This window comes from Myripristis murdjan, chromosome 23 (genome assembly GCF_902150065.1).
Source record: "Myripristis murdjan chromosome 23, fMyrMur1.1, whole genome shotgun sequence".
Taxonomy (NCBI): Eukaryota; Metazoa; Chordata; class Actinopteri; order Holocentriformes; family Holocentridae; genus Myripristis; species Myripristis murdjan.
Genome location: NC_044002.1, coordinates 12569900 through 12597399, shown reverse-complemented (window position 1 = coordinate 12597399; position 27500 = coordinate 12569900). Strand labels below are relative to the sequence as shown.

At 43.1% G+C, this 27500-nt stretch overlaps 1 protein-coding gene across 3 annotated transcripts in view; it reads right to left on the bottom strand.

Moving 5' to 3' along the window:
- The window catches only part of LOC115355239 (ELKS/Rab6-interacting/CAST family member 1-like), a 162730-nt gene that overhangs the window by 63026 nt on the left and 72204 nt on the right, over positions 1–27500 (bottom strand). For all 3 annotated transcript variants that reach the window (XM_030045957.1, XM_030045956.1, XM_030045958.1), the window contains 3 exons: positions 20679–20814; positions 17568–17699; positions 8672–8832 (listed from right to left, as the gene is read on the bottom strand). In XM_030045957.1, coding sequence (XP_029901817.1) covers positions 8672–8832; positions 17568–17699; positions 20679–20814 — 429 coding nt within the window. The remainder of the gene's footprint in view (positions 1–8671; positions 8833–17567; positions 17700–20678; positions 20815–27500) is intronic.

Sequence of the window (27500 nt, the reverse complement as noted above, 5' to 3'; positions counted from 1 at the left end):
ACCTCTCGCCTCGCTTTTCTTCTCCTCGTTTCTCCTCTCTGCACTCGTTTCCTCTTATCTTCTTGCCTCCTCTCTTCTCCTCTTGCTCGGTTCTCATATCAAATCTGTATTTATACTTCCATAAAGCAATGCACAGTAATTTTGTATGTTATTCTACTGATTAAGTGAAACGGGAGGCGGGTGTCATGTGACCGACACAGGCAGCGGTTTGACTGAGGAAAGTCACCGAGGTCGGGGCGGCTGATGGGGGGATAAACTTTCCTTCAACCACAGCGACTTGACGCAGTCCCCGACTCAAAGGGGAAATGCAAAGATGTTTTTGTGTTCAGTGGGATTATTCTGCTTCAAACAAAACCCTGTCCCAACTGTCTCAGTTACTTCACCTTAGCCAAAGTTTTATGGCCTAAACCAAAACTTAACCAGCGCCGTGTCCAAGGAGGGGAACAGGGGCGGCACCAGCGCCAAGAGCCCCCCCCTTCTAAATCTGGCAGCTGATAGGTTAAGCCGTGGTTTTATGTTTTATGATGAAGTTCATGGGCACTCATACATCCAAAACCCTCTAAGAGAGGGGTTTCGAAAGACTGAGAGTCCCCTAAAAGCTTAGAGGAAGGTGTTCCCTCTTCGTTGAGCTCAGTTCCTCAATCTGTGGGATCAAGTAGCAACGATTTGATCCCACAGACATCCAACAGCTGAGCTAAGAGAGACAATATCGACGTCTGGCATAACTTCAAACTGTAAAAAAATACGTGAAAAGGGCCGACTATAGGTTCGTAAAATTACCCAGAACTACCTGTGAACTATCTTTTGAACTGAATGTCACATATTTAGGCTGCTGTACAGCCCGGTTCCTTTTGATAACTGAGACTGAAACTGTCTGCCGGCCCCCTGCGGAGCCACCCGCTATGAAAACCTGTGCTGTGAGCCAAGCACACATTTTAAACCCTGATATTATGAGAGAGAGAGAGAGAGAGAGAGAGAGAGAGAGAGAGAGAGAGAGAGAGATGTGACTGTTTGCCAATACTGGTGTATCAAAGTTGCCAATTGGCCAACTTTGATTACATTCTCAATGATCTACAAACGGGGGCTCCTACTGGCTCTGACAGAAGAGGGAAAACCGATAAAACCGTCTGGCATTTTAAAAATGAGCGGGAGACACGCTCAACTTAAAACATCTGCTTGTAAATGAGCCGAAATATCATAAATATCAGGTTTAGGTTATCTTCTTCTGTTGTTTAAATTGTTCATATTTCTATTTTTTTCTATATTCCTTGTTTATAATGTTTATATTGCTTTTTGCTATTTATTATCTGTTTATACTGTTTATAATGTAAATTATGCTTCATATGTTGCTATCCACTTTGCTGCTGTAATGCGTGGAATTTCCCCACCGTGGGACTAATAAAGGAATATCTTATCTTATCTTATCTTATCTTAAACATGATTAAACTATTTTTAACACCAAGTTTGTGGTTTGCACAGTTAGCAGTCACAAATATAATTTTGAATGAGAAAGAAACGTCTGTATCACAAAAAAACAGAACCAAAACATTAGCTGCCATATTTCCCGTGTGAAAATCCAAATTATTTATTCATAGATGCCCTCTGTGTGACTTTGTGCCACATCTGTGTGTGTGTGTGTGTGTGTGTGTGTGTGAGTGAGAGAGGGAGAGAGAGAGAGAAAGAGTGGTAGAGCGCGGCTGAGATGACAGATGTGTGTTGAACATCAGTAAAGCACAACAGTGGAGAGTAAAATCGGCTCTAATTCATCCAGATTGGGATTTCAGACCTGACGCCCTGCTGTTACACACACACTGTCAGCACATTCCACCGGCTGGCTACAACACGCACACGCACACACACACACACACACACACCTGCACACTCGACTGTACAAACACATGCCCAGACCCGTGCACAAAAACATGCGCAAATGAGAGGACGGAAAACAAGTGTGTGTGCTCTTTATTGCGTATTACGGGTGGAAAATAAATGTGTGTGTGTGTGTGTGTGTGTGTGTGTGTGTGAAGGTCAGTGTACATGATTTATCAGCGGGGAAAGTAGCATGTTGGGCGCCCTGCAGTGAGTGTGTATTTGTGCATGTGTATATGTCAAAGTCTGTGTATTATGGTGTGTATTGGTGTGTGTGGTTTTCTGTCTGTGCATATTGATAAGACACATGTAAAGGCCTCCTGAACACACACTGACCTTGAACGGAGAGAGAGAGAGAGAGAGAGAGAGAGAGAGAGAGAGGATTAAACTTGACTGCTTGACCCTTTGCCTTAAATAAAACCAACGACACACACTCTCTAACTATATATATCTTTATTTCTTTCCTACTCTCCATACATCTCTTTCTTCCTTCCTATGTCTCTCTACCTTTTCATGATATATAAGATGCTATGTTCCAGGGTTTTCTTGACACACACACACACACACACACACACACACACACGATATATGCATCAGGGAGTGGAGGTTAGCATGGTGTTGGACCAAAAAAGACATATACAACCAGCTGGTGAAAACCACAGCACAAAGACAGACAGACATCACTGGAGACACACACAAACACACGCAACTACAGCCTGGTGTGTGTGTGTGTGTGTGTGTGTGTGTGAAAGATCAAGGTAAAAGAAGGGAGGTAACAAGAAAGGAGGGAGAGAGACTGACTGTAGGCATGTGTTCTTCCAAGTGTATTTTGTGCTGTGGGTGAGGGAGTGTGTGTGTGTGTGTGTGTGTGTGTGTGTGTGTGTGAGCGAAAGGGAGAGAGAGATGAGAGAGAGAGAGGTAGAGAGAGAGACTAAGGGAGACAGACAAAGAAAGAAAGAGAGATGAGGGAGACTGAAAGAGAAGAGTGAGTGTGGGTTTTTCTAGCTGCATTTGGTGTATTATTGCATGTGTCTATACGTTTATGTGTGTGTGTATGTGTGTGTGTGTGTGTTAATATATTCTATGTCTGTCCCAGAAACCTCTGCAAGATGCCGTATCGTATATCACGCCTCACAGTAACATTAAACCTTACAGCGATGTAAAACAGAGCAACAAATCAGACATCAAGCCCTGCAGAGTTACAGCCGGCCTGCGTGTGCACAGACAGTTTCATGTGCATTACACTGAGATATATGGACACCTCAAACATCTCCTCTTTTACACAGGGAGACAGATGACGTATTTGCCAACCAAACCCCGACGTCTCAGAGAAAATACGAGTGCAGTGTTGAACGCATAACGAACGGGAGGACAAACACCGGCTACCTGAAACATCTCCACTCTTCAGAGAGGGAGGAGATGTGACGTCCGGGAGGGAAACACTAAGAGGCGTGGGAACAACACGAGTATCCCACTGATACCTGAAAGATAACGGTTTGACGAAAACGTTTGCAGAATAAATCCTATTGACTTGTGGAAAGTGCAGCGTCACTGTAGCCATGTGCAACAAAAAAAAAACATGTAAAAGGAGGGAAAGGACATGGTGTCATGGCAACAGCATTCTAAATTTACACCGGTGCCAAACTTTGCTGCCAATCACACTGAAGCTAATGGGCCCTGCACAGAAAATCCCACTATAAACCATCATACCTGTGTCATTTGAACTTTGACAGACAGGGCAGATATTAATCTACATAATGAAACACAGATCACATAATAAGAACTGGTGTTTTTTTTTTTATCTACTGTGCATGATAGCTATAATCGGTCTCCAAACATTAAAGGACCATACCAGTGATTTTGCTTGTTGCACATAATATCTGCACTATAAATGTAGAGTACTTCATGTTTCTGCAAATCTTTTTTCCAAAGCGAGCAGTATGCACCTTTTTTTCCCACCTTTAATCCAGCCACAGGTTTCCATTCATTCCACTCCGGCATGAAAATGAACTCTGAGAGACTTCCAACTTTCCTTTAAGCGGCATCCATCGCCGTAATAAAGTCGTGCACCTTAGTGTTCCCCAAAGGCAGCTGCACTGTCGTGCTTTGATGACTTGAAATTGGGTGAAGTGAAACCGTCCCTCTGCCAAAAAATTATCCCTGCAGAAACGTTTCCTTTACACAGCCAATAATCAGCTCTGCGGTTTATGAATCATTACAACTTCATCAGTCGCAGAAGCAGAACATTATGAGGTGGCTGTTTCAACCAAAAATTCACTCATCATGATGGCATCCATGCCGAAAGTTCCTACGTTCGGCACCAATTTGGGCTGCCGTGCTATGCAGTGACAATGTCCTTGCCTTCTTTTGTGCGTTACTTGGTGCAAAACGAGTAAATTAATGGAGACTTGGTGCAAAATTGCCCTTGAAAGTTCATACCATGCCTGTGAAAAGGATTAGGAGAAGTCCACTTTTTTTTTTTTTTTAGCTTTCAAGTAATCACGTAAATTTGACTACTGTCCCCTGAGGGCCACCATACTGTAGGTGATTCATGGCGGCCTGTGACTGGGAAACTGTTTCCAGTGCGTTCTGGGCAAGCAAGCTGCAGCCATGTTTGATCAGAAAACAATTGAGTGTGTGCTGCAGGCAGAAGCGGGAGAAAATGTTGGCACTGCATCACCGGCAGTAGGAGAAAACGCAGACCACACACAAACCGCTGCATCAAGAAAAAATACAACAACCAATATGGGGGAAAAAAAAAAAAAGTCAGAGATCGCTGGTTCGACTGGGAAGGGAAAAGGCACCGTCGTCTTACGTAAGTCCTGCCGCCAGTTTCCAACAGTGTGAGAGCAGTGTGGGACCTGTGGTGTGTTATGATTTAAAATAAAACTAATCTGAGCGGGACAGTATGAGTGTTTATTTGCCAGTATGCAATGCAACCATGTTATTTCATAGTTCAACAAAATGTATGCTAAAAAGGACCAAAATATACCCCGAAAATTAGATCAAAAGGGCAAAAAAGGAAAGTTACACAAAATTTACAGCCACCTAGAGCACGCTATACATGCTGTTATACATCCTTTTTAAGAATGCTGGAAATTTTATAAAAACATTGAAGTATCTGTTGAATTTTCCACATGACTTCAGTGGCAGTGATTCAATTAAATATAAAGCACAAAAGAGCAGCGGTTTTCAAACCTAAAAGTTGATCTTTGAGTGATTTTGGCCTCGAGACCCAAATATGAAAATATATTTTGGTTTGTTTTAAACTGTTCAGTTTAACATAGGCTAATGTTAAAACAATCAATCCTACATTGTTTTTGGTATCTTCATTTCTAGTGAATTAAATTATAGTGAAATTAGACTATTCCTTCTTTTTGCTGAGGGCCCCTGAAAGCCTCTCAAGGAGCCACGGGGGTCCCCGGACCCTGTTTGAAAACCACTGACACAACGCAGGACACAGCAGATGCAAAACAGAGCATGCAGAGTATTTAATATCAGTGCAAATATGCTACATCGATCAGGACACAGTGTGTGGTGGGTTATGAACCGAACAAGATAATGGAATAACTACGTTTAACCTCAAATGACATATAAAATGCATGAGTGCTGGAGAGCTGTCACAGGAGGAAAGGACATTAAAAAATACAGCGCGAGGTACAGAAAGCCCTCAGGCGATCAGCAGAGAATAAATATTTGGTCTGTTTATGTATGATCTACGTGTGGAAACACGCAGTCATGCCACAGTTCATGGTATGAGCTGGAACAAAGTGGCGACTGGGGCCTAATGCTGATGGTAACCACAGCGGACACACACACACACACACACACACACACTTTATGCCGATGGGACAGTGAGGTTAAATGATAGCACAGATTGAACTGACCACTAGAGATGGTTAAATCTAATCATGCATGTGTGTAGGGCGGTTTGTGCATGAGTGCATGTGTGTATTTGTGTAAGAACACACAGCAAGGATGTGTAAAGGGTGGTTTGCACATGGGTGTGTGTGTGTGTGTGTGAGAAATAAATATTCATCATAGAGCCAATATTTTCTTAAAAAGGAATGTACAAAATTGATGTACAGCATCGATAAATCACTCACAGAGCATGTGGGCACATACACATAAGTACACTCGCTCACTCACACACACACACACACACATACACACACACACACACACACACACACACACACACACACACAACAGCGAAGCATTCTAAAGCAGTGATCCCTGTAATAGTTATATGGGTCGTTACTACAGTGATAAAATGGTCAATTACTCGCTCACCTGGGCTGTGAATGGACACTGTAGCAGAAACACACACACACACACACACACACACACACACACACACACACACACACTCTCACTCTCTCTCTCTCTCTCTGTCCCTCACAAACACAAAAAATCACAGCGCTGGTAGAAAACACTGTGGACAAAGTGCGGGAAAGCTAAATCACAGCACTTGTGCTCCGTCTTTCCCATGATGCCGCGGTACAGGATAGTCCCACAGAGTGTGTAAAAGAGCAGGACATGCTAACACGGACATTCTCCCCGGCTTCTATTTCAGCCCAAAGCGTCGTTCCACTAAATTACAGCTGCTTCGAAGGTCTCAGAGAGCGTGTAAAACAGCAGAAAATACAGGGAACAAACGCACTGCTGGCCTCCTCTTGGCTACTCTTTAAATCCAAACCCTTCTATTAAAGATGCATTAAAATTTACACCGAGTTACTGCGTGTGTGTGTGTGTGTGTGTGTGTGTGTGTGTGAGTGTGTAATCAATCATATGAAGAGCTAGGGGTCAGACAGACAGTTGTACATGTTTAGTGCATTAACACAGTACTTAACTTCGGTGGCTTATCAGGTTGGAGAGAAAGAGAGCAGATAATGGAGCGCAAGGTAAAGAGAGGCAGGAAAACGAGAGAGGGAGGTGTCGAGGTGTCGGGTACGGCGCACGTCAACATGACCAACGACCACCTTTGTGAAATACTGAAGCAACACGGGAAAATATTACATACGTTTTGCGCGAGTTGCTGGTTAAAGTTACAAGGAAACGGCGTTTGGACGGCGTCTTGCTTCCATAACTCGGCGCATTTCAGTACGAAACAGGATGTCAGGGTGGGACGTGAAGTGTGGAGCGGCGGTCCAAAAGTGGTCAGAGGGTCAAAACCGCTTGGCTGCACAATCTCGAGCTGTCAAAACTTCAAGATTGTACGAGGTGAATAAATTCCAGGCCACAGGACGCAGCCATAGCGTCTTAAAGGTGTCTCGTCTCGAGGGCTGTCCTCGTTGGCCAGACTCGCTGATTCATTACGAGCTCATTCCACAGTTTTGGTGAGTTGACTCCACAGGTTCTCGCTTAAATCAGCCCGCGCCAATTTTGCACAGTTCAGCTTTAAGAAAAGGAAACAGCCACTGAATCAAGCTGCTTCTCGTTTTACTTTTAACCCTATAAAGCCATTTGTATCATATATGACACACATTTTCAATTCCGTTTTTCATTTTCAGTTTAATCAACACTTGACCAAAATACTGTTGTATACCTTTGAACACTTCCCCTGTTCACCCTGGACCATACCATTGGCACTTCAAGTACATATCATATATCATACACCAGAAAGGTCGTGTAATAACATATTTTTTGATTTTTCTTTTATATATATATATTTTGTTATAGGACTAAATAAAGGGTTCAATTTCAAAAAAATGGAATTTCTGCCAATTCTTTCATAGTTCAGGCTTTATAGGGTTAAAAACTGAGGAGTTGAAAGAAGTGCAAAATGTTTTTTAAAAAAAAAAGTATTGGTATTGTCTGGTATTGGTTCGGTACTATAGGTTGGAATTGTTCTTTAAGTAAAAATAATGCTATTTTGAGACAGAAATCTGAGAATGTGTCACAAATGGCTCCACTCATTTCATTGTGAAATATATACATATTAATATATGGAGCACTGACTAAGGAGAGAAAAAGAAAGTAAATAATTTTACTATTTCATTGAAGCTTTAATGGTTAGGAAGACGGCTGGGAAATATAATGATATTATAGAAATATCACAATACACTAGCTATTGTCTGGGATTCTGGATATCAGTATATCCAATTATAAGGCATAGGAGTGTTCTTTTCCTGGTTTTACAGTTAAGGAATGCAATTTTCTGAACATACTGAACATATTTCTGAATATACTCTCACAATATTGACAGCCCAGTATTCTGTCAAAGATTATGTGATATATATTGCACAGTCACTGTTAGACACTCTGTATCAAACCTTTGTGTCGTCCTAAAACTGGTCAAAAGCTCGTGTCACCAGCACCACGGGACGACAAGAACTGAATACACACTCGTGATCCACCACTTGAAAAAGGATTTCAGATGGTGAAGTGGAGCGTTTCAGCAGAAGAAGGTGTCTGCATCGAGGGACGAGTGTGTGTGTGACATCAACCAAGTTCAAGTGCTGTGTTTACCTTTTTCAAGTGTGTGTGTGTAAAAACGATGGGATAGATTAACAGATAGATTTAACAGATAGACTTGTGCATGCACGCCTGTGGGTGTGCGTTTCTGTGTGTGTGTGTGTGTGTGTGTGTGTGTGGATAAATGGAGACTTAAATGGGTGGAAGCAGACAAATGTGTGGAAAGGAGGACAGATGATTTAATCCTTGTGTGTTTGTCTGTGGGGATTTCAATGGATGTAGATGGATTGTTAGACACATGCTTGTTCTGGGTGTGTGTGTGTGTGTGTGTGTGTGTGTGTGTGTGTGTGTGCGCGTGTGTTTGTGTGTGTGTTTGTATCCTTACTTCATCTCCAAGACCTCCTCCAGGTGTTTCCGCCTCTCAGCCCGCAGGGCGGTCAGGTGACCCTCCTTCTCGGCCAATGAGAGTTGAGTTGATGACAGCTTGGCTTTCATCACCTCAAGTTCCTGTTTCACCTTCTCCATGGCAACCAACAGCTCCTCCATCTGACACACACACACACACACACACAAAGGGAGGGAGAATAAGAGCATTACAACATATTTTCATCATGACTTCTATCTTTCCCAGCTTCCCGGTATCACAATCTGACATTTTCTCTCTCTTTATTGTTCCTTGTGGTTTTTCCCCGTTCAGTGTGTGAGAGAGAGCTTGCATGTGTTTCCCACTCTCTTTTTTTTCTTTGTCTGTGACAGCTAGTGAGCTTTTTATGTGTTTCTACTCATTTGTCCCTGTTTCTACATGAGATGTTTCATTACAGAGCATAATTCTCTTGTCTCATTCGGTTTCTTTTATTTCTGTCTCTCTCTCTCCACACACATTTTATCTCTCTCTCTCTCTCTGCTTATATATCAATGCGTCAGTTTAATGTGTGTGAAGTCAGAGTGTTGAGGTCACTGTGTATTTTTCACAGCGCAAGAACACTGGCCAGCCACACACACACACACACAGAGGCACAAACACACACATTCCCTCTATATCCCTTCCTCACATTCTAGCAGCTGTCTTTTTCCTTCCATCCTTCTTTCTTTTAAAGGAACTTTACTCTTTTTCTCTGAAGTTGGTAACGACAGAAAGAAAGAAAGAAAGAAAGAAAGACAGAAAAAGAAAGAAAAAAGAGTCAGAGTGAATGCATGAGTGTAACAAAGTCAGAACAAAAGAAGGGGACAGAAAGAGAGAGGAAGTCAGACTGGCTGATTGAGAAACAACACGAGCCCCATTATTTCCCCAGAAACGATGGCATTGGCAGAAACATAAAGACAAAACCCCCTGAGATTAACTGAATCTGAAAGCAGCTCCTGTTCAGAGAGATGTGGCGCTGAAGACAAAATACAACAGCGATCTGAACGAGTGAAAACACTGATGACGGAACTCACTCTCTCTCGTCAGGAAAAAATAAAAGAGAGAGAGAGAGAGACACAAAGTGAAGAGGAAAGAAGGACGGTGAGGAAGACAGGCAGAAAGCTAGAAAAAAGGGAGCAAGAAAGGGCAAAAGAGAGAGATAAAGGTGATGAAGCGCTGTGATAAACCTGTCGGGGAGTGCTCTATTATTTCTAAAGGCATGAGCAGCCACTCAGCCATGCACTTCTTGCTGGTAATGACATCCACAATAAAAGCTCATACTTGCTACACCTCCACATGCAACTCTTCCTTTTGACTCTTCCAAAGTGAAACCAATCAGATGGAGGAGCTTGGAATAAGCAGACCATGCAACAAATAATCTGAATTCAGTGTCTCAACTCCTGTGCCGTTAACAACTCAGCCATGAAAGCTGTTAAACCTGAATAAATAAGATCACAAACCACCAGTAATAACTCACTTCTACAACTTCGACATTACTGCTAAGATACATTTTTTATTTATTTTTTTTTTTTTACTCAAAAGACGGTTAAGCCCATTTTCAACAAAGAAATCTATTGAACATGATGAAAAACCTAAATCAAACAGTCCAATAACGTAAAAAGACACCACTCACCTTGTCAGGGAATTTCAAATGAATCTTCAACTTGCTAGCAAAAGCCTTTCAAAGGCAATTTGAATTGTAGAGAAATGTGAAATTAATGAAATATGAATTTTCCTACAGGGCAATAACAGAGCTTTCAGGAAAGGAAAATGAGTGCCAAGGTACATGGGCAGCAAATCTGTGGCTCCTGCCTGTCTAGTCCCACAGAAAGCATGAGGCAAACACTAGCAGGCAAGGTGGCCTGCTGGTCGTTAAAGTGTAATAAAAAAGGACGTGGGTTCACTTCTAGCTACCACCTTGTCTCCTGTCAAAATGCCACTGGGCAAGGCAGTGAACCCCCACTTGCTCAGTCACTGTTAATTGCAGCTGTTATGGCACTAAACTTATGCTTGTTGGCGCTATATGTCAAAGGCAGTCATTACTCCTAGTAGACTGATCATTCACCGACTGTTTTCCCTCAAATAGAGGCCAAGGCCTTTATTTACCTCAACTGCAGCGGGCACCTGGCCTTTATCTGAGCGTTTGATTTCCAAGTTTCAGTGAACGCAACTCCGCTGGTCGAGTGCAAGTGAAAGCATCATTAAATGCCGTAACAGCAATGCATACCAACCCGGCTGAGAGCAACAGGAAAACAGCGAGTCGGGTGTGCGGGAAACTCATAACAGAAAGTGGATAATTTCAACGTGGTGAGTTTTCCCTTTTCAAAAGGACTTTTCAGACGTTTTTATGGCTGAAAACCAGCGGCTGCTTGAGTTTGGTGACGAAAACAGTTCTATTTTTCTATTTTTTATTAGGCACATATTAAAAATACATATAAACAGTTGGCAAGAAAACTTCAGAATCCATTCTTGCTTTATCTATTTGGCGGCGGCCTTTATTTGTTCATGTTGTTATTGCCCCCAGCCATTATTGGAGACCTGGGTTTTAAATGGGGACCAGCTTTTATTTAAGGAAACACAGTATACAGGTGTAAATGCGCTATAATGTCAGAGAATAAATGAATAAACAAACAAAAAAATGGATGGATGACTGACTGAATGAATGAATGAATTAATGAATGAATGAATGAATAGATGGATGAATGAACACACAAATTAACAAAGGTCTGAGCTGACGGAGAGAATATTCACTGGCCAATAAAATGTTTTTAATTCCTCTTTTAAAAATCCCACTGCATGCCATCCGGGACTTGAGCTCCGTGTGAACGGGTTAAGTGGCAGCAGTCCTGAGTAATTAATGACTTCAGCTCCGATCGGCAGAGGTAGAATCAGGTCACCTGCTAATCTGTGACCGGCATAACAAAATGCTGCCTTTCAGTCGGGCTGGAAGACCGTGACACCAGTTAACCTGGATGTAAATGGGACTTAGGCTGATGTAAACAGTATCCACCTTTTTCCTTTTTTTTTTCCCGGAAAGCCCAATGTACAAAAAAAAAAAAAAAAAAACATGCAAAAAAGCACTAGCCTGGTGTAAAAGTGGCATAACAGAGCACACCCTCTAAACGATGACTGCCAAAGTGGCCGATGAAGAACACAAAACACTCAGACACAGACTGTCTGGTTTTCATTTCCCAACCTGCTATAAAGCACAAATGAAGGGAATGGAAAACAAAAGGTTGAACGATGAAAAAAAAAAAAATGACTGTCGAAAAGTAACATGCAGGTGAGTGACGAGAGCGATGATTAGTTGTTACCTTGGACCACTTAAAGCCGGCCGTGGTGAACTCATGCATTGGAATGTGAGAGAGCTGCATAGGGTGGAGAAAAACAGGAGAGAGAGACAGCGGACCAAGAAGAGAAAAGGGAGAGGACAAGGAGGACAGAAAGGGGGAAGAGAAAAAGAGAAAAAGAAAGAGGAGAAAGGGAAAGAAAGAGAAGGACATGTATAGAGGGAAGGCAAAAGGGGAGAGAACAGATGCAGAGGGAAAATGAGAGGGAGGAAAAAGAAAGGAACAGAGAGAGAGGTAGGGAAGGAAAGAGGGATGGAAGGAGCAAAGAAAGGGAGAGCCAAGAAACAGAGAATGAAAGGAGAGCGGGAAAAGAGAGAAGGAAAAGCCAGTGATATCGAGGTAACAGAGACAAAAAGGTATGACCAGAGGGCAAAGGGAGAAAAAGTCAAGCAGAGACAAGGTGGGAAAGAAAAGAGAGGTGGATGAAGAAAAGGGGTGATCGACGGAAGAATAAAGGAGTAAAGAAAGAGGAGGAGAGCGAGACAGAGCGGTGATTTAAACAGGAAATATAAGCAGGGAAGGAAAGGATGAGGAAAAAGAGGGAGAGAGAAAATAGTCATATAAAAATGCTTAACAATGCAGAGACAAATAGCAACAGGGAGTGTGGGCGAGATGAAAGAGAGAGCGAGAAGGACGAGAGGAAAAGCGCACAGAAGAGAGAGATCAACGAGAAAAAGAGAAAAACAAAGTGAGAGAGATCTGAGAAAAATGCTACAGCCAACAGAACAGAGCAGTCAGAAACAAAGACACCGTTTAAAATGCAGTTCAGATGTGACTGGAAACAGGAGAGGAGAGGAGGAGAGGAGGAGGAGAAGAGAGGAGAGGAGGAGAGGAAATGGAAGAAAAGAAGGGGGTAAAGGAGAAGGTAAGGGGAGAATGAAAGGCAAGAGAAAGGCTTTTGGTTGACTGGAGAGTGAAGGGATGGAGCCGGGCTGGGAAGAAAAGGAGGTATATGTCTCCTGTGTGTGTGTGTGTGTGTGTGTGTGTGTGTGTGTGTGTGTGTGTGTGTGTGTGTTTCTTCTTTTTTTGTTAAAAAGTGACAAAAAATAAGCAAGAAAGCAATGAAGAAAGAACAAAAAGAAACAAGAACGTAACCAAAAGAAAGAAAGAAAGAAAGAAAGAAAGAAAGAAAGAAAGAAAAAGAAAGAAATAAAAAGAAAGCAAGAAAGAAAGAAAGAAAGAAAGAAAGAAAGAAAGAAAAAGAAAGGTGAAGTGAGTTCAAGAATGTAAACGGTCAATAATAGAAAGGAAGTGAGAGAGGAGAAGGCCTGTCTGTCTGTCTGCAGTTCGACCTCTGGAAAGACAGATGGAGTGTGTCATGTTGGTGTTGACTCATGTCTCTGTCACACACACACACACACACACACACACACACACACACACACACACACACACACACACACACCTTTCTTCAGCATTCACACACACACACACACACACACTCATAATGTAGTGAGTCATGTCTAGGGGACGCGGTTTGGTATATTTTCATGTGGTCTCTGTCAAATGTGGGCAAAGGGACAGCCCCTCTTACACTCACACACACACACACACACACACACACACACACACACACACACACACACACACTGGGGTCACTGGTGTCACTATATGGCTGCAGATAGAAGATGGAAATACTCTAATTTTGTGTGTGTGTGTGTGTTTGATGTATACACTGTACGCAGGGTGTGTGTGCGTGTGCATGGTTTGGCTGTGTTTTGGTGCTATAATAAGCAGTGTGTGTACGTCCTTTTGAACAAGGCCGTCTTCATTGAGACACAAGTGTGTGTGCGTGCGTCTCTCCCTCTGTCATCATTTTATAAATCATTATGTGAAAGGCTAATTGTGGTGACGCAGCTGTAAAAAAAAGGAACACAAAAATATTTATTTGCAATTTACTCGTATGTATATAGAGACACATTTCCAGCTCCAAGCCCAAAAGTCGTGTCCCGCTGGCTCCTGCTGAATGCAACGCTGTGCTGCGTCAGAGCACTGTTTAAACAGCAGTTAGCACTTCTTTCCTGTGTGTGTGTGTGTGTGTGTTGTGATGGATATGTGCATGTGTGGAGGTCCATGCCTAACACTGACTTGTGTGTGCATGCATGTGTGTAACTGCAATACAAGTTTAAGAGCTCGTTGAATACATGTTTAATAATGTATGTCTATGGGTATGCATGCATATGAGGTTGGATGTGTCTCTGTGGATAATTTCTATTTGTGTGCTTGTTTGTGTGTGTGTGTGTGTGTGTGTGTGTGTGGTGAAAGGCTGAGTTAGTGGTGTTGATGTTGGGTGAGTGTTTGGCGGCCACACAGTGACGTTGCTGCCCCTTCCTCCTCCACTGAAGCGTTTTAACATGCAAACTCTTTCCAGAGGCCGATCACCGGTCTCAGTGTGTTTTGTCTGCTCGGTCTAATTAGAGGAACCACGTGTGACATTTTGAAACATCAATACATAATTGTCAAATTAATTGTGACACCTTGGTTGAATTCCCATAAACAAGTGAGAGCATGGTCGAGATGATTGGTGGCCTCTGTCTCACGCCTGTTGAGCTGTTACCGCTTGTGTTTCCAAAAATTAAAACCACATTTCCCATTAACCCCGGTGTATCCTTTCACAGCGACGCTGCTGCTTCTTGTCCCATGCACCTGGTCCTCCCTCCAGCCTCTCTTTTCTCGTTAGTTTCGCTAACGAGAATAAGCATGCCGACAGTGATTTCTTTCCTCCACTTGCTTGTCACTTGTTCCACCGTGTACCCACTGCAACAAACTCTGACACCTTTAGCTCTGTTTGCGCTGGAAGAGCAGCCCGGGATTTGTATTTTGTGCTGTGAATCAATTTCCCTTGTGCCGTAAACCAATCCAGCAGGTTACTTGTGAAAATTGTGACCGAGTGGCAAAGCATGTGAAATTTAGAGTAGAGGCGACCAATCTTCGTTTGTTTTTTGGTAATTTTTACTCACGTCAGAAAATGAATATGGTAATGACTGATGTTAAAATGCTGCACACTGTTTAAGCAGCTTTAATGACAGGGACGCAAGAAAATTTGTAAAGTTTCCATGGAAGGAGTTAACTCCGGCAGGGCTGCCCTTTATCACCGGTTCTGTTCATAATCTTTATGGACAGGATTTCTAGGCGTAGCCGGGGGCCGGAGGGAGTCCTGTTTGGGAGTCACAGGATTTCATCGCTGCTTTTTGCGGATGATGTTCTCCTGTTGGCTCCTTCGAGGCAGGACCTTCAGCAGGCATTGGGGCGGTTCGCAGCCGAGTGTGAAACGGCTGGGATGAGAATCAGCACCTCCAAGTCCGAGGCCATGGTTCTCGACCAGAAAAAGGTGGTATGCCCTCTCCGGGTCCTGCCTCAAGTGGAGGAGTTCAAGTATCTCGGGGTCTTGTTCACGAGTGAGGGAAGGATGGAGCGTGAGATTGACAGGCGGATCGGTACAGCCTCTGCAGTGATGCGGTCGGTGTACCGGTCCGTCGTGGTGAAGAAGGAGCTGAGCCAAAAGGATCAACGTTCCTACCCTCACCTATGGTCATGAGCTTTGGGTAATGACCGAAAGGACAAGATCGTGGATACAAGCGGCCGAAATGAGTTTCCTTCGCAGGGTGGCCGGGCGCTCCCTTAGAGATAGGGTGAGGAGCTCGGTCACTCGAGAGGAGCTCGGAGTAGAGCCGCTGCTCCTCTGCATCGAGAGGAACCAGTTGAGGTGGCTCGGGCATCTGTTTCGGATGCCCCCTGGACGCCTCCCTGGGGAGGTGTTCCGGGCTTGCCCCACCAGGGGGAGGCCCCGGGGAAGACCCAGAACACGCTGGAGGGACTATGTCTCTCCTGAGGAGCTGGCGGAAGTGTCTGGGGAGAGGGAGGTCTGGGTGTCCCTGCTTAGACTGTTGCCCCCGCAACCCGGCCCCGGAAGCGGCAGAAGATGGATGGATGGATGGAATTAACTCCCTTCATTTTGAGTCCATGGAAACAACTGTATCTTTAAAGCCCCTCTGCAAAGATTTCAATCTTTTTCAAAACTCCTTCAACACGTCTGTGATGTTTGATTATCTGCAATTTTGCACCAATGACAATCTCACTTAAAATGAGTCTCACCTGTGTAAGAGGTGGAACCACACAACTTGTTCTGATTTCAAACTGTCTGAGAAAACGGGAGCTAACAACTAATTACAGACAGGTAGCACAACCAATCCAGGCTTCTCATGAACCTGCTGCACTTGTGAGACTCATTATGATTGGTGAATAATCTCAGTCCTTCACCCTTCCCATCAAATAGCAGTTTCTCTCCCTAACTCTTATCCTACTGGGCTAGACTTTTGCACGATCCTTCCCTACATTATGTTCCGCATCGACATCCTATTACAACAGGAAACGCATCAAATCAAGGAAGTAAAGTGCCACTTCATGCGTTTTTTTTTTTGTTTGGACCTGTGCATCCATCTTATTGTCTGTCTGTCTGTCTTCTTTTATCTATTTATCTTTAGGTCTATCTGTTAAGACCACTAATGATTTAGGAGCTGCAGCACACGTTGAAAGTCACTCTGAATGAGATCTCCAGCTAAATTCCTCAAATGTAAAATGTCTGCTTCCACGTCTGCCTGCATACGTATTTGTCCAGAAGCAGCCTGGTAAGTAAAGGCCAGAGGCGACGGCCAACATTTAGAAGCAGCAATAACAATGGAGTCGGGCTATTTTGCCAACAGCTACAGTGGACGATGTTTTCTCAGGGCAGTTTTCATCCTTAAGGCCCACGCTGTTTTTTCCCAGTTGTCAAAACCCATCCAGGCTCTGAGGAACATTTCCCATCTCTACGGCCTCATTAAGTCACTGGTGCCCAGGGGAACAACATCCACTCCCACTGGTCTGGAGCAGGATCCCACCAAAACTTTCTTTTCAAAGTCTTCTCTAGTCTGACAGGAGCTCTCTACTGTCTTAACCAAGATAAAACAGATGACAACCTCACGTGGTCGCCTCACTCTGCATTAAGGGAAAAACTGTTTGTGCGTTTGCTGGCTGAGACGGATAAAAGACAGGCTGTTCTTTAAATAGGTATGTATTTACCACTCGTCCAAATGAGGAGTGACTGGCACAAACACACACACACATACACACACATACACACACTTAGAGCCACACCTGAATGAGCTCAGCTGGATGGGGCGTGAGTGTTGCCATTGCCACTAGCCACTTTTGGCATGGCAACGTTTAGTCATGTCAGAAAGACTTTTTAAGTCGACCTTAAGATGTTTGTTCTGTGTGTTTTTTTTTCCTGTAATTTTATCCAAATGTCCCCATAAAGATCAAAAAACGAGGAAAATCCTGCAAAGTGGGGGCATTCAAGTTCACTTGAGAAGAAACAAACTGACAGGGGTTGGGTTTAAGGTGGGGTTAAGGTTTCGGGTTCACGTTTACGGGACAGGAGCGAAGGTTTTCCGCACATGCACTGTGACATGTGTGTTTATGCTCCTGTACATTTTCATGCAAATGTCCGCGTGTTCATGAGACAGAGACAAAGACGTAGAGGGTACCTGTCTCTCGGCCTGAGTGCGAGCCTGCTCCTCCTGGGCGAGCACCACTTCCCTCTCTGCTGTGATCTGCACGCTCTCCCTCAGCGCCTCCTCCAGCTCCTCAATGCGCTCAGTCTTCTGACGGAGTGAGTCCTGCAACACACACACACACACACACACACACACACACAGAAAGACACAGAAGAGCATACAATGTTACAGACAAGTATATCTAAAAAGCTAGATAGCTGACTCCATTGTTTTATGAATTTTCCTGGCAGGTATCCTTCACCTGCTGCCTTACATGCATTTTTCACATCATGAGGTCTTAAGGGATTATTTCTACGACAACCCTAATTGATTTACTGCATAAACTGGCCAGAACATCCACTGGCTCGGTTTATTTACAAAACCCTCCTTGATTTGACACTCCCTTATCTGACAAACTTGTTCTAAATCACATCTGCTTCCCGTAACACTTTTACTCCTGCACACGTTCCCCAGACCTGAAGCCTCCTCTGACCGCTCCTCATTCCTGTTCCCAGGAACTGCAGTGAGTTTCAAAAGACGCCAAAACTGGACAGTTTCATCTCTCTCTCCATGCCTTCAAAGATCCTGCCACAGGTTTTTAAGGGTATACATGCAAGTGTCTCTCAGCAAAACAACTATACCAACTTCTTCGATAGTGCTGTTTTTATTGTTTTTAGAAGCACCTTTGCTGCGGCATTACTTTTTACATTGAGGCTTCTGGACATGAAGAATGAAAAATTTAGACGTATTCAAGATTAACGATTCAAGACACTGGGTTTTCTGTGTCTCCCTGCAATATAAATTATTGCAGGGAGTTCGCTTTCTTATTCTTATGTATTTTAAAATTGTGCAAAAGTAAAACTAAAGACTGTGTATTCCATTCTCAGAATACACAATAAAAAAAACTTTAATAAAATGAATAGAAGAAGTAGAAGAAGTAGAAGAAGAAGAAGAAGAAGAAGAAGAAGAAGAAGAAGAAGAAGAAGGAGAAGGAAAAGAAGACAAAGAAGAAACAAAAAATACATAAGAAAAAAGGTGGAAAGAAGGTGCTGTTCCATTCACAATATTCATTATGAAAACAGCTTTAACCCTATAAAGCCATTTGTATCATATATGATACACATTTTCAATTCCGTTTTTCATTTTCAGTTCAATCAATAGTTGACCAAAATACTGTTGTATACCTTTCAATACTTCCCCTGTTCACCCTGGACCATATCATTGGCACTTCAAGTACATATCATATATCATACACCAGAAAGGTCATGTAATATAGGACTAAATAATAGGACTAAATAAAGGGTTCAATTTTAAAAAATTGGAATCTTCTGCCAATTCTTTCATAGTTCAGGCTTTATAGGGTTAAAGAAGAAATAGAAGAAGTGGAAGCAGAAATAAGAGATGAAGAAGAAGAAGAAGAAGAAGAAGAAGAAGAAACATATAGGGAGTGTTTGGGGAGTAAATAGAAAAATTAAACTACACAGTTTTCTATCACGAGGTATATAACAGAATGGGAAAACCACGTTGGAAGAAAGATATATTGTCGTATTTTATTGCTATTTTCTTATTTTGTCACCATTCCTCCATCCGCCCATCATGAGGCAATTTGTCCCTTCCCAGGCTGTCATCGTAAACAACAGCTTGCTCTTAATTGAAATTCCTGATTAAATAAAAGCCGGATAAAAATACATTAAAAACCGCGAGTGAGACGGGGGAAGACACGTCGCCCTGAACAAACCTGCAGAACATCTCCCACACATGTGCTGCTGATCTGAGTCCTCCAGATCCAACATGAGTGCATGTCTGGCTATGCAGGCTGAGGTGGGACTGGCTGACTTTGCTATTATTGGATTAGCTCTCATAATTGTGTTGAATTGAATGTAAGGTATGAATTAAACTCGCATTCCGCTCACAGTGTCGAGTGTTTGTTAAACTGCATGAAATATTGGGAATGCTTAAGCACACAAACACACAGACAAACTTATGCACTCAGACACACACACACACACACACACACACACACACACACCAGAGATGGTTGTAACCACTGCGGTCTCATAAGTCTGAGTGACTCACATAGCCATCAGCTCATCTGCTAACCACACACACACACACACACACACACACACAAAAACACAAATGACAACTTCCCAACTCCCTAAACCAGAGATCAATCATAGCTGGTGTGATCGTACAGGCGTATGTGCGCGTGCACACACACACACACACACACACACACACCCAAGACCGTTTTCATCTGCATCTAATCAGGGAGGCCACTGAGGTTAACAATTACTGGAAGAAGACGAGGAGGAAGAAGCAGAGGAGGAGGGATGAGGGGAGAAAAAAAGGAAAGGAAAGTTTCTGAAAGGACGACAGGAGGTCAGAGGTGAAAAGGGTGAGGAGAAGGTGTGGTTGGAGGGGCAAAGGAAAACCTACAGTTTGAAGAAATACGAAGAATATGAAGATGTGAAAACCTGAAAACACACAGGAGTGGTGGGGTGAGAGAGAGAGAGAGAGAGAGAGAGAGAGAGAGAGAGAGAGAGAGAAAAACCAGTGACCAGTGACTATTCATCTTGTGGTCACTTGACACCCCAGAAGACAATTAGAAAATGCTCTCACACCACAGGAAGCATTTTAAAACCCACGGCATTCACTACATAGTTCTGTGTGTATGTTTATATGTGTGTGTGTGTGTGTGTGTGTGTCCTCTCGTCCTCTCTCCATCACCATTTCTCTCCCTCCTTTCCCCCCCATCTGCCCTTCCTGTCAATCAATTTTTCCTTCTCGATTACCCCCTCTGACACACTCCCTGAGTGAGCGATGCACCGCACGTGTGTGTGTGTGTGAGTGTGTGTGTGTGTGTGCATGTTTGACATTGCCTCAGGCTGCTCCCTGTCATACTTGTCACGTAACAGCGAAGTGTTGTTGTGATAGCAGACAATATTGAAGGTAGGACAGACAGCGAAAAGAGAGAGAAAGAGAGAGAGAGAGAGTGAGAGGAAAAACTTTTTCCTATCTGACTTGTTTTTTTTTTTTTTTAATTTCCACCACACCCCCTCATCCCCATACATCCTCTTCCTCATCTTCCTCCCTGCATACCTTTATCTGCTGGGAGCTTTCATTCAGGTTGTCCTCTCTCTTCTTGGCCTCCTCCATCAGCTGGGCGTTCCTGCTCTTCTCCACCTGCTCCTTGTGCTTCAGGTTGGCCACCTTCTTCGACTGATCCTTCATCTGCCTGCACACACACACACACACACACACACACAAACACACACACACACACACACATAAAACACAGTCAAAATCTATGCATCGCCTCATAGGGGCAGGTGGTGGTATCGCTGCTCCCATGTTTCCTGCTTCATGAAAGATGACGATAACACCGAGAAAAAATATTTAATGTAAGTCAGTACAAACGGGTTACATTTGCACAGGTGCCAGTGAGGATTTCCAGCAACGGATGACAGAAAAATCTCTCTTTTCCTTTTCTTTAATGAAACCTCTCCTGAAACAGAGGCTAAAGTGACTAAAATGACCTTACAGGGCTTAATTTTCTTTTTGTTGAAGCAGTAGTGTAATTTAGACACACCAGATAAAAATACACCCGGTGACGCCGTTTCTGTGCTTAATGATGCTGATATGATATTTTGGAAGCCGATGATTCATTCACTAATAAAGTGCATAGTTGCAGCCAACTCTGCAGCGCAATACAACTTGTTCCCATTACTTTGTTGAGTGGCTGTAGTTTGTTTTACTTACATGATTAAAAACGTCATGTTTACATAATGACACAATAACGCTACAATTACCAGAGCTAGGAATAAAGCCAATAGTGTGTTTAAGCCCTTGATGTGATTGCATAAACTGACAACTGCCCATAATTTCCCTGTTTGCACGACTGAAGCAGCCTACTTATTTTGATTATCCAGAGAGGATTAGGAATATCTGAATTATCTTAAGCACACACACACACACACATACACACACACACACACACACAAGCATGCGTGTACATTCTCGTTTCCAGCCATGATTCTGCTCTACCGCACAAGCTTGTTTGTCACAGCTTTCTCTGTTGTAACGTAAAACTCACTGCTTCAGGCTCTGCTTCTGAGACACCTGTTGCAAAGGAGACAGCACATGCAGTTTTTGCGCCACGGCAACCTGGAGTTTCAGGATGTGCACGCAGAGCCAGGCTTGATGATTATTTACACTGTGTAGACTTGGACGCTGTGTGGAACTGGAATAGCCCATCAAAGCGTAGCCAACCCGGATAGTGTGCCCCAAAGCACTGAAGTGCGTGTGAATGTTTTGCACGATCCTTGTGCTGGCTCCACAAATCGAGAATTCTAGGTATCCTCATTGGATATCGGATGCGTTATTGCCCTCAAAATAGAGAAGGGAAGACATATTTGCCCGGCTGCCTTCAGATGGCTAAGGGGATTTAATCAACCAAAAGGTAAAGCCCTCATACATCCAACAAGCAGCTGTGGAGGAAAGATACTGGCAAGAATGAGCCCTAAATCTAGCACGGAACAGACTGTCCCACTGACATTGTTGCCTTAATCAAACTAAAACTGTATTTTGATATACAAGTAAACATGTCTACTGGTTGAAGAATTTATAGCAAAGTGAAACAGGCAAGCGTAACACACATAAAGGGCTTTATGTGATTTTGGAGGGCTATACAAGTGTGCGTTTGCCAGCTAAACCCATGAAAACAGCCCAGAACGCCTGCGTCTGCACTAAGAGGTGGTCTGAGGAGGCGGAGGCACGCGTGGTTTTTTTGGTTACCAAAACTGCACCATGCCAGCCAATTTGTAGCGCGCTCCCCACCCATTTTGGTGCAAACGAAGCCACAGCGAGCCACGAAATTACCAAACAGGCGCAGGCGGGAAAAACACCCACTTGCGCCCAATGAAATGACCACTTCACAGGCGCAAAGCACTGTGCTTGATCTGCACTGGCACCAAAATAAAGTCCAAAGTCTCTAGGACATGCACTAGCAAACCAAAAGCACAGACACAAACACACACAAAAATATACTGCTCTCCCACACACACTGTTATTACACACCAGTAACAACAAGACAACTGAATGTAATACATATAATATGTACGTATGTACAGTGCCAGTGGGCTACACAAGTACAGATGACATCCAACCGTCTCTCTCATGTTAAAAGATGAAAAGATGATGAAAGAAAGCAAGAAAGAAAGAAAGACAAAGAAAGAAAGAGAGAAAGAAAGAAAAAGAAAGAAACAGAGACAAAGAAAAGAGACTGTAATAATGCCCTGTACTGCCATAATGATGATACTGCAACATATTGTAATTAACTATTCAGTATGTGCAATAAAATGCAGATATAAAATCCCTTTGAGACCCTATAATGTAAAGATCCGTTAATGAATTGAGCAAAAATCTATGAATCAGTGACTAGATGACATTTAAGATTTTTCCACAAAGGCAAGTATTAGGGTCTTTTCACAGAGGGATTACTGGGTGTCGGGAATCAGAGCCCAAGTCATTCATCTGAGAGGGAGAGCGAGAGAGGGGGGGTGGGGGGGGGAGAAGGCGAGAGAGAGGGTGAGAGAGAGAGAGAGAGAGAGAGAGAGAGAGAGAGAGAGAGAGAGAGAGAGAGAGAGAGAGAGAGAGAGAAAGAGAGAGAGAGAGAGAGAGAGAGAGAGAGAGAGAGTCATCTCTCATGGGAGAAGTCGGGTTGGGACATGGAGAAAGGGTTTAATTCCAGTTTAAGCTGTCTGGAAGCCATTGTGGCTCTGTCACAGACCTATCAGCTATCAAGGCAGCTTGACTTGATCAGGACAATCACTCACTCACTAAATCTCACACACACACACACACACACACACACACACACACACACACACTCATACACACAGATGTGGTCCGACCCAAGCTGGTGCCAGTAAAGGTTTAACAACTTCTACTGAATCATGGGTTAGATGACAGATAAGACTGACACAGATGTACACAGAAATGTACATCCACATCCACATCCGCATGCCCGCGAGCGCACACACACACACACACACAAAGACACACACACAGACACAAAGACTCGTGAGACGAGTTGCTGACTAAGTCGTAGGAAATAGATTACACACAATAGAAGTCATTCAATTGTGTGTCTGCACGTGTGTGATGTATGAGTTTCCTGATGTGTGTCGATGTCTTTTTATGTGTGTGTATGTCGGTCTGTGCTGTACAAATGTTTATGTGTGTGTGTGTGTGTGTGTGTGTGTGTGTGTGTGTTCCAGTATGAGGCTATTATCATAACCTTTTACAGGCTCATAGATAAACCCGTTTTCTTCTCTTCATTGCTACAGCTGCCAGTAAAAATCTGACCTCCAGTTTTGGGAATCCACAGTGAACTTTGTCTCACACCATCAACTAAAGCCCTCGCAGTGTCACACAGATGAGAAAGGAACGCAGCGTATTTCATTTTTGACTCAATGGCAAATGAGGCGTTTACTGGCTATTGTTTCCAAATGTGTAACCAGATCAGAATCTGTCTCATGACCTTTGACGTCCACGAGGATCTGGATTTATACATCTGTCACCTTTGACTTCGATCTGCTGCACTTCACACTGCATAAAGTCATAGGCATATATAACGTTTTTTTTTTTTTTTTTTGTATATAAGTAGAGCATTATCTACAATCGGGGATGGCCCTGGTCCTTTCCTGGTCCTCCATCTCCCACTACATTACTACAGCACTATATTACATGTACTATATTACAACACAGCTAATTGGTTCCATCAACTCCTATTCTGTCACACATATTTGTAAATTCAACACTACAAATAAGACAACTTCATTACTGATTAGCAATTTGTCCTTATTTGTTTATTCAAACAGTGCAAATTTCAAATTGTGTGATTATAATCAATTAGCAGCCACTGGAGGAAACTGGAGACGTGCGTAGGGCAGGCACTTCACCGAATTTTTGCTTAGACATGAAAAGAAAGGTATTCATTACATTTTTTTGATTTTACCTCTTTTCTGTCCCCCGTGCACACAAAATATATCTATTTATTTAACATTTTCCTTGGCACTCTCTGATTGGATGGCGCCCTTGACGGTTGCCTACAAGGTCTGTGCCCGAGGCCGGCTCTATGCCTTTTCATACATCCAATCTGTCCTGTTTATTTGCTGGCAGAGGTGGCGAAAGTATAGAAATTCTTTAGTCAAGTAGAGGTACAGATGATAAAAAAGACAGATAAAAGTCGAGGAATGCTTCAACTTCTTTCCTAAAGTAGAACTAAAATGTACAGGCTCTGAAAAGCCTTTTTTTTTTTTTTTTTTTTTTTGACCACCGGCTGTTTCTGTTAATTGCTGCTCTGAATCTGCATCGGCAACGTTGGCTGCTTCAGATCCATCCATGTCACAACTAGTTCTGCCTGTCATGCACATCGTGTTCGGTGGACGCCGTTTCTCCACGGTCGATCTCCCTGGCTTGTGTGTTTCGTCTTGTTACATCTGTTTTGTGTGATATGCATGTATGGATACACCTGGAGACCGTGTTCTCTTTGTGTTATCGTCTTATCCATTTGGCTTGAAATCAGTTGTAATGGAAACTGTAGAGGCAAAATGGTTCTGCAGCACCTGGTCAGTCCAACCTGAGAAATGAGTGTGTAACTTTTCTGTGTTTATGTGGCTGTATGCTTGTAACTGTGTGTGAGTGTGTGTGTATATAGTACACGTGTACCTGGTATGTATATGTGAGATTAACACTTTTCCATTTTATCTGCACTGTACAGCATAAGTATATGTGTTCGCTGTGTGTTTGTGTACTGCATGTATGTCTGTATGTACATAGGGGTGTATTTGTGGCTTACGTGTGCATGTGTGTGAGTGTGTGTGTGTGTTACTGCCACATTAAATCAGTAAGCATTACCTACATCCTAAATTGAGCTGAAAAATTTCCCAAGAAAGCAGATGAAGTCAGAAAGCTGGGAGTCACATTCATTATGATGGTTTCCTGTTTCCTTTGTTCAGAGCTCATTTCAGTCTTTACCCTGAACCTGGGATAAAGTTATATGAGTATTTGGGATGTATTTTGCTCGGTAAAGCCTGTGTGTGTGTGTAACAGGTCATAAATAGGCAGGAATGTTCCTATTGGAGGATTTCCAGGAAGCTCCAACCATCTGCTTAGCTCTCTGAGGTTTCCCCCCTTCATGCTACATTTACTGTACGTATATGTGCGCTTGTGTGTGTGGGTGTGTGTATTAGATCCTGAGGTAGTACGGCTTCCTATTGACTTAACACTCCATCTCCACTCAAACTCCCTCTGCCTCTTTCCTCCATCGCCCACCTTGCCACTCCCTCTCTTCTCTCTGTAGTGCTTAACACTCGTCTTTGTGTAAACCTCGCTTATCCGTCCCTGTCGGTGTTTCGCATGATAATCATCTGCACGAGTAACTATCTCACATTTGCATCAGACCGCAGCGAGCTCCTCCTCCCCTCCTCTGTGCTCTGCTTGGAATTTTCGAGCTCTCCAAAACTAACATTGCTCTTTCCTCAAACAACTTATTTGCCTGTGTTCATTTCTTGTGCATTTTGCATTATAATTATTTGCCGTGAAAAGCTATCATTTATTTGCACGGGACTAACGAGTGCACCTCTCCTCTCCTCACTCTGCTCTCTTTGGAGCCTTCTTCCTCTCCAAACGCAACATCGGTCTTTCCTTTGGATAAAATATTTTCATCCGACGATGGACCGTTTCTTCTCTCCTTTGCCCTGCCCGATTCCGTCCTCTCCCTCTGCCTCTGTTTTCACTTCCACTCATCTCCTCTGCTCTCCTTTCCTTCATACAGCACTCCTCGTCTCCTCTAGGTTATCTCCACAAAGGTAACTCTTTTTGCCTTGAAGGTTCCAGCACTGAACCATGGACCAAAAACTTCTGCAAAACCTCTGCAATAGCAGTCAAACATTCACTCACAAGCCCTTTTCAGATTTGGTGCGGTCCCTATAGTGATGTCAAACTCCCATGCTGGTGTCATATATTTGGGATGGCAGGATGGACTAGTCAGTGGGGAGTCTCCTTTAAAAGCATCCTTTGAGCAGCTGGTAATGTAATAACCATACGATAATTTATGAACTTGTCAAACTGTAATAAAATGTCCCACTAAATGGATAATAATGATGATAACAACGATATATATACACATATATTGATATATTGATACACACACGCAAACATATATTACATAGCAATAAGCTAATTTGCAATTTATCCCTAGATGGGCCTTAGAAGCCTTTTCCATTTTCACTCATCATCACAGTATTGATGTATTGATTGATATAGAATACTCTTATCATACTATAATTATGTCATTATCAGTTTGAAAACATGTTGCAGCTCTGATCTTTAATGTCTTAATAATATTGTGTAGATTATGCAGGATTTTTTCCATCACGTTCACAGGGGGACAATATATAACATTTGTCTTTACATTTGCTGCCGGTTACAGTACAACATCATGAACTGCTGCAGCTCTTGTGCAAGACACTGAATCTCCAGCAGATGTGGGAGTCCTGCTCTGAATCCGACCCTGACCTCTGACCTCCCTGTGGGGGGAGGCAAGAGAAAGGAGAGTCTCCCAAGAGGGATCAATAAAGTATCACATTATTATTATGATTACATTATTATATAACCGTGATGTTGTGATAATGATTCAAATTTCACCCATGAGCTACTGTGTGGCATGCAGCAGGTCATCCCATCCCTCTCCTCTACTTTGCACTGACAAGAGCACCATTAATACAGCCTTAAAACATCTGCAGCTGGGACTGGAAGCACGTTTAATTAAACAGTAAAACACTTACATTTACATTAGACTCAGTTGTTTTAGGAGCAAAAGTTGCCCAGTCACTGCATGGCTGTCTTCAGCAGAGG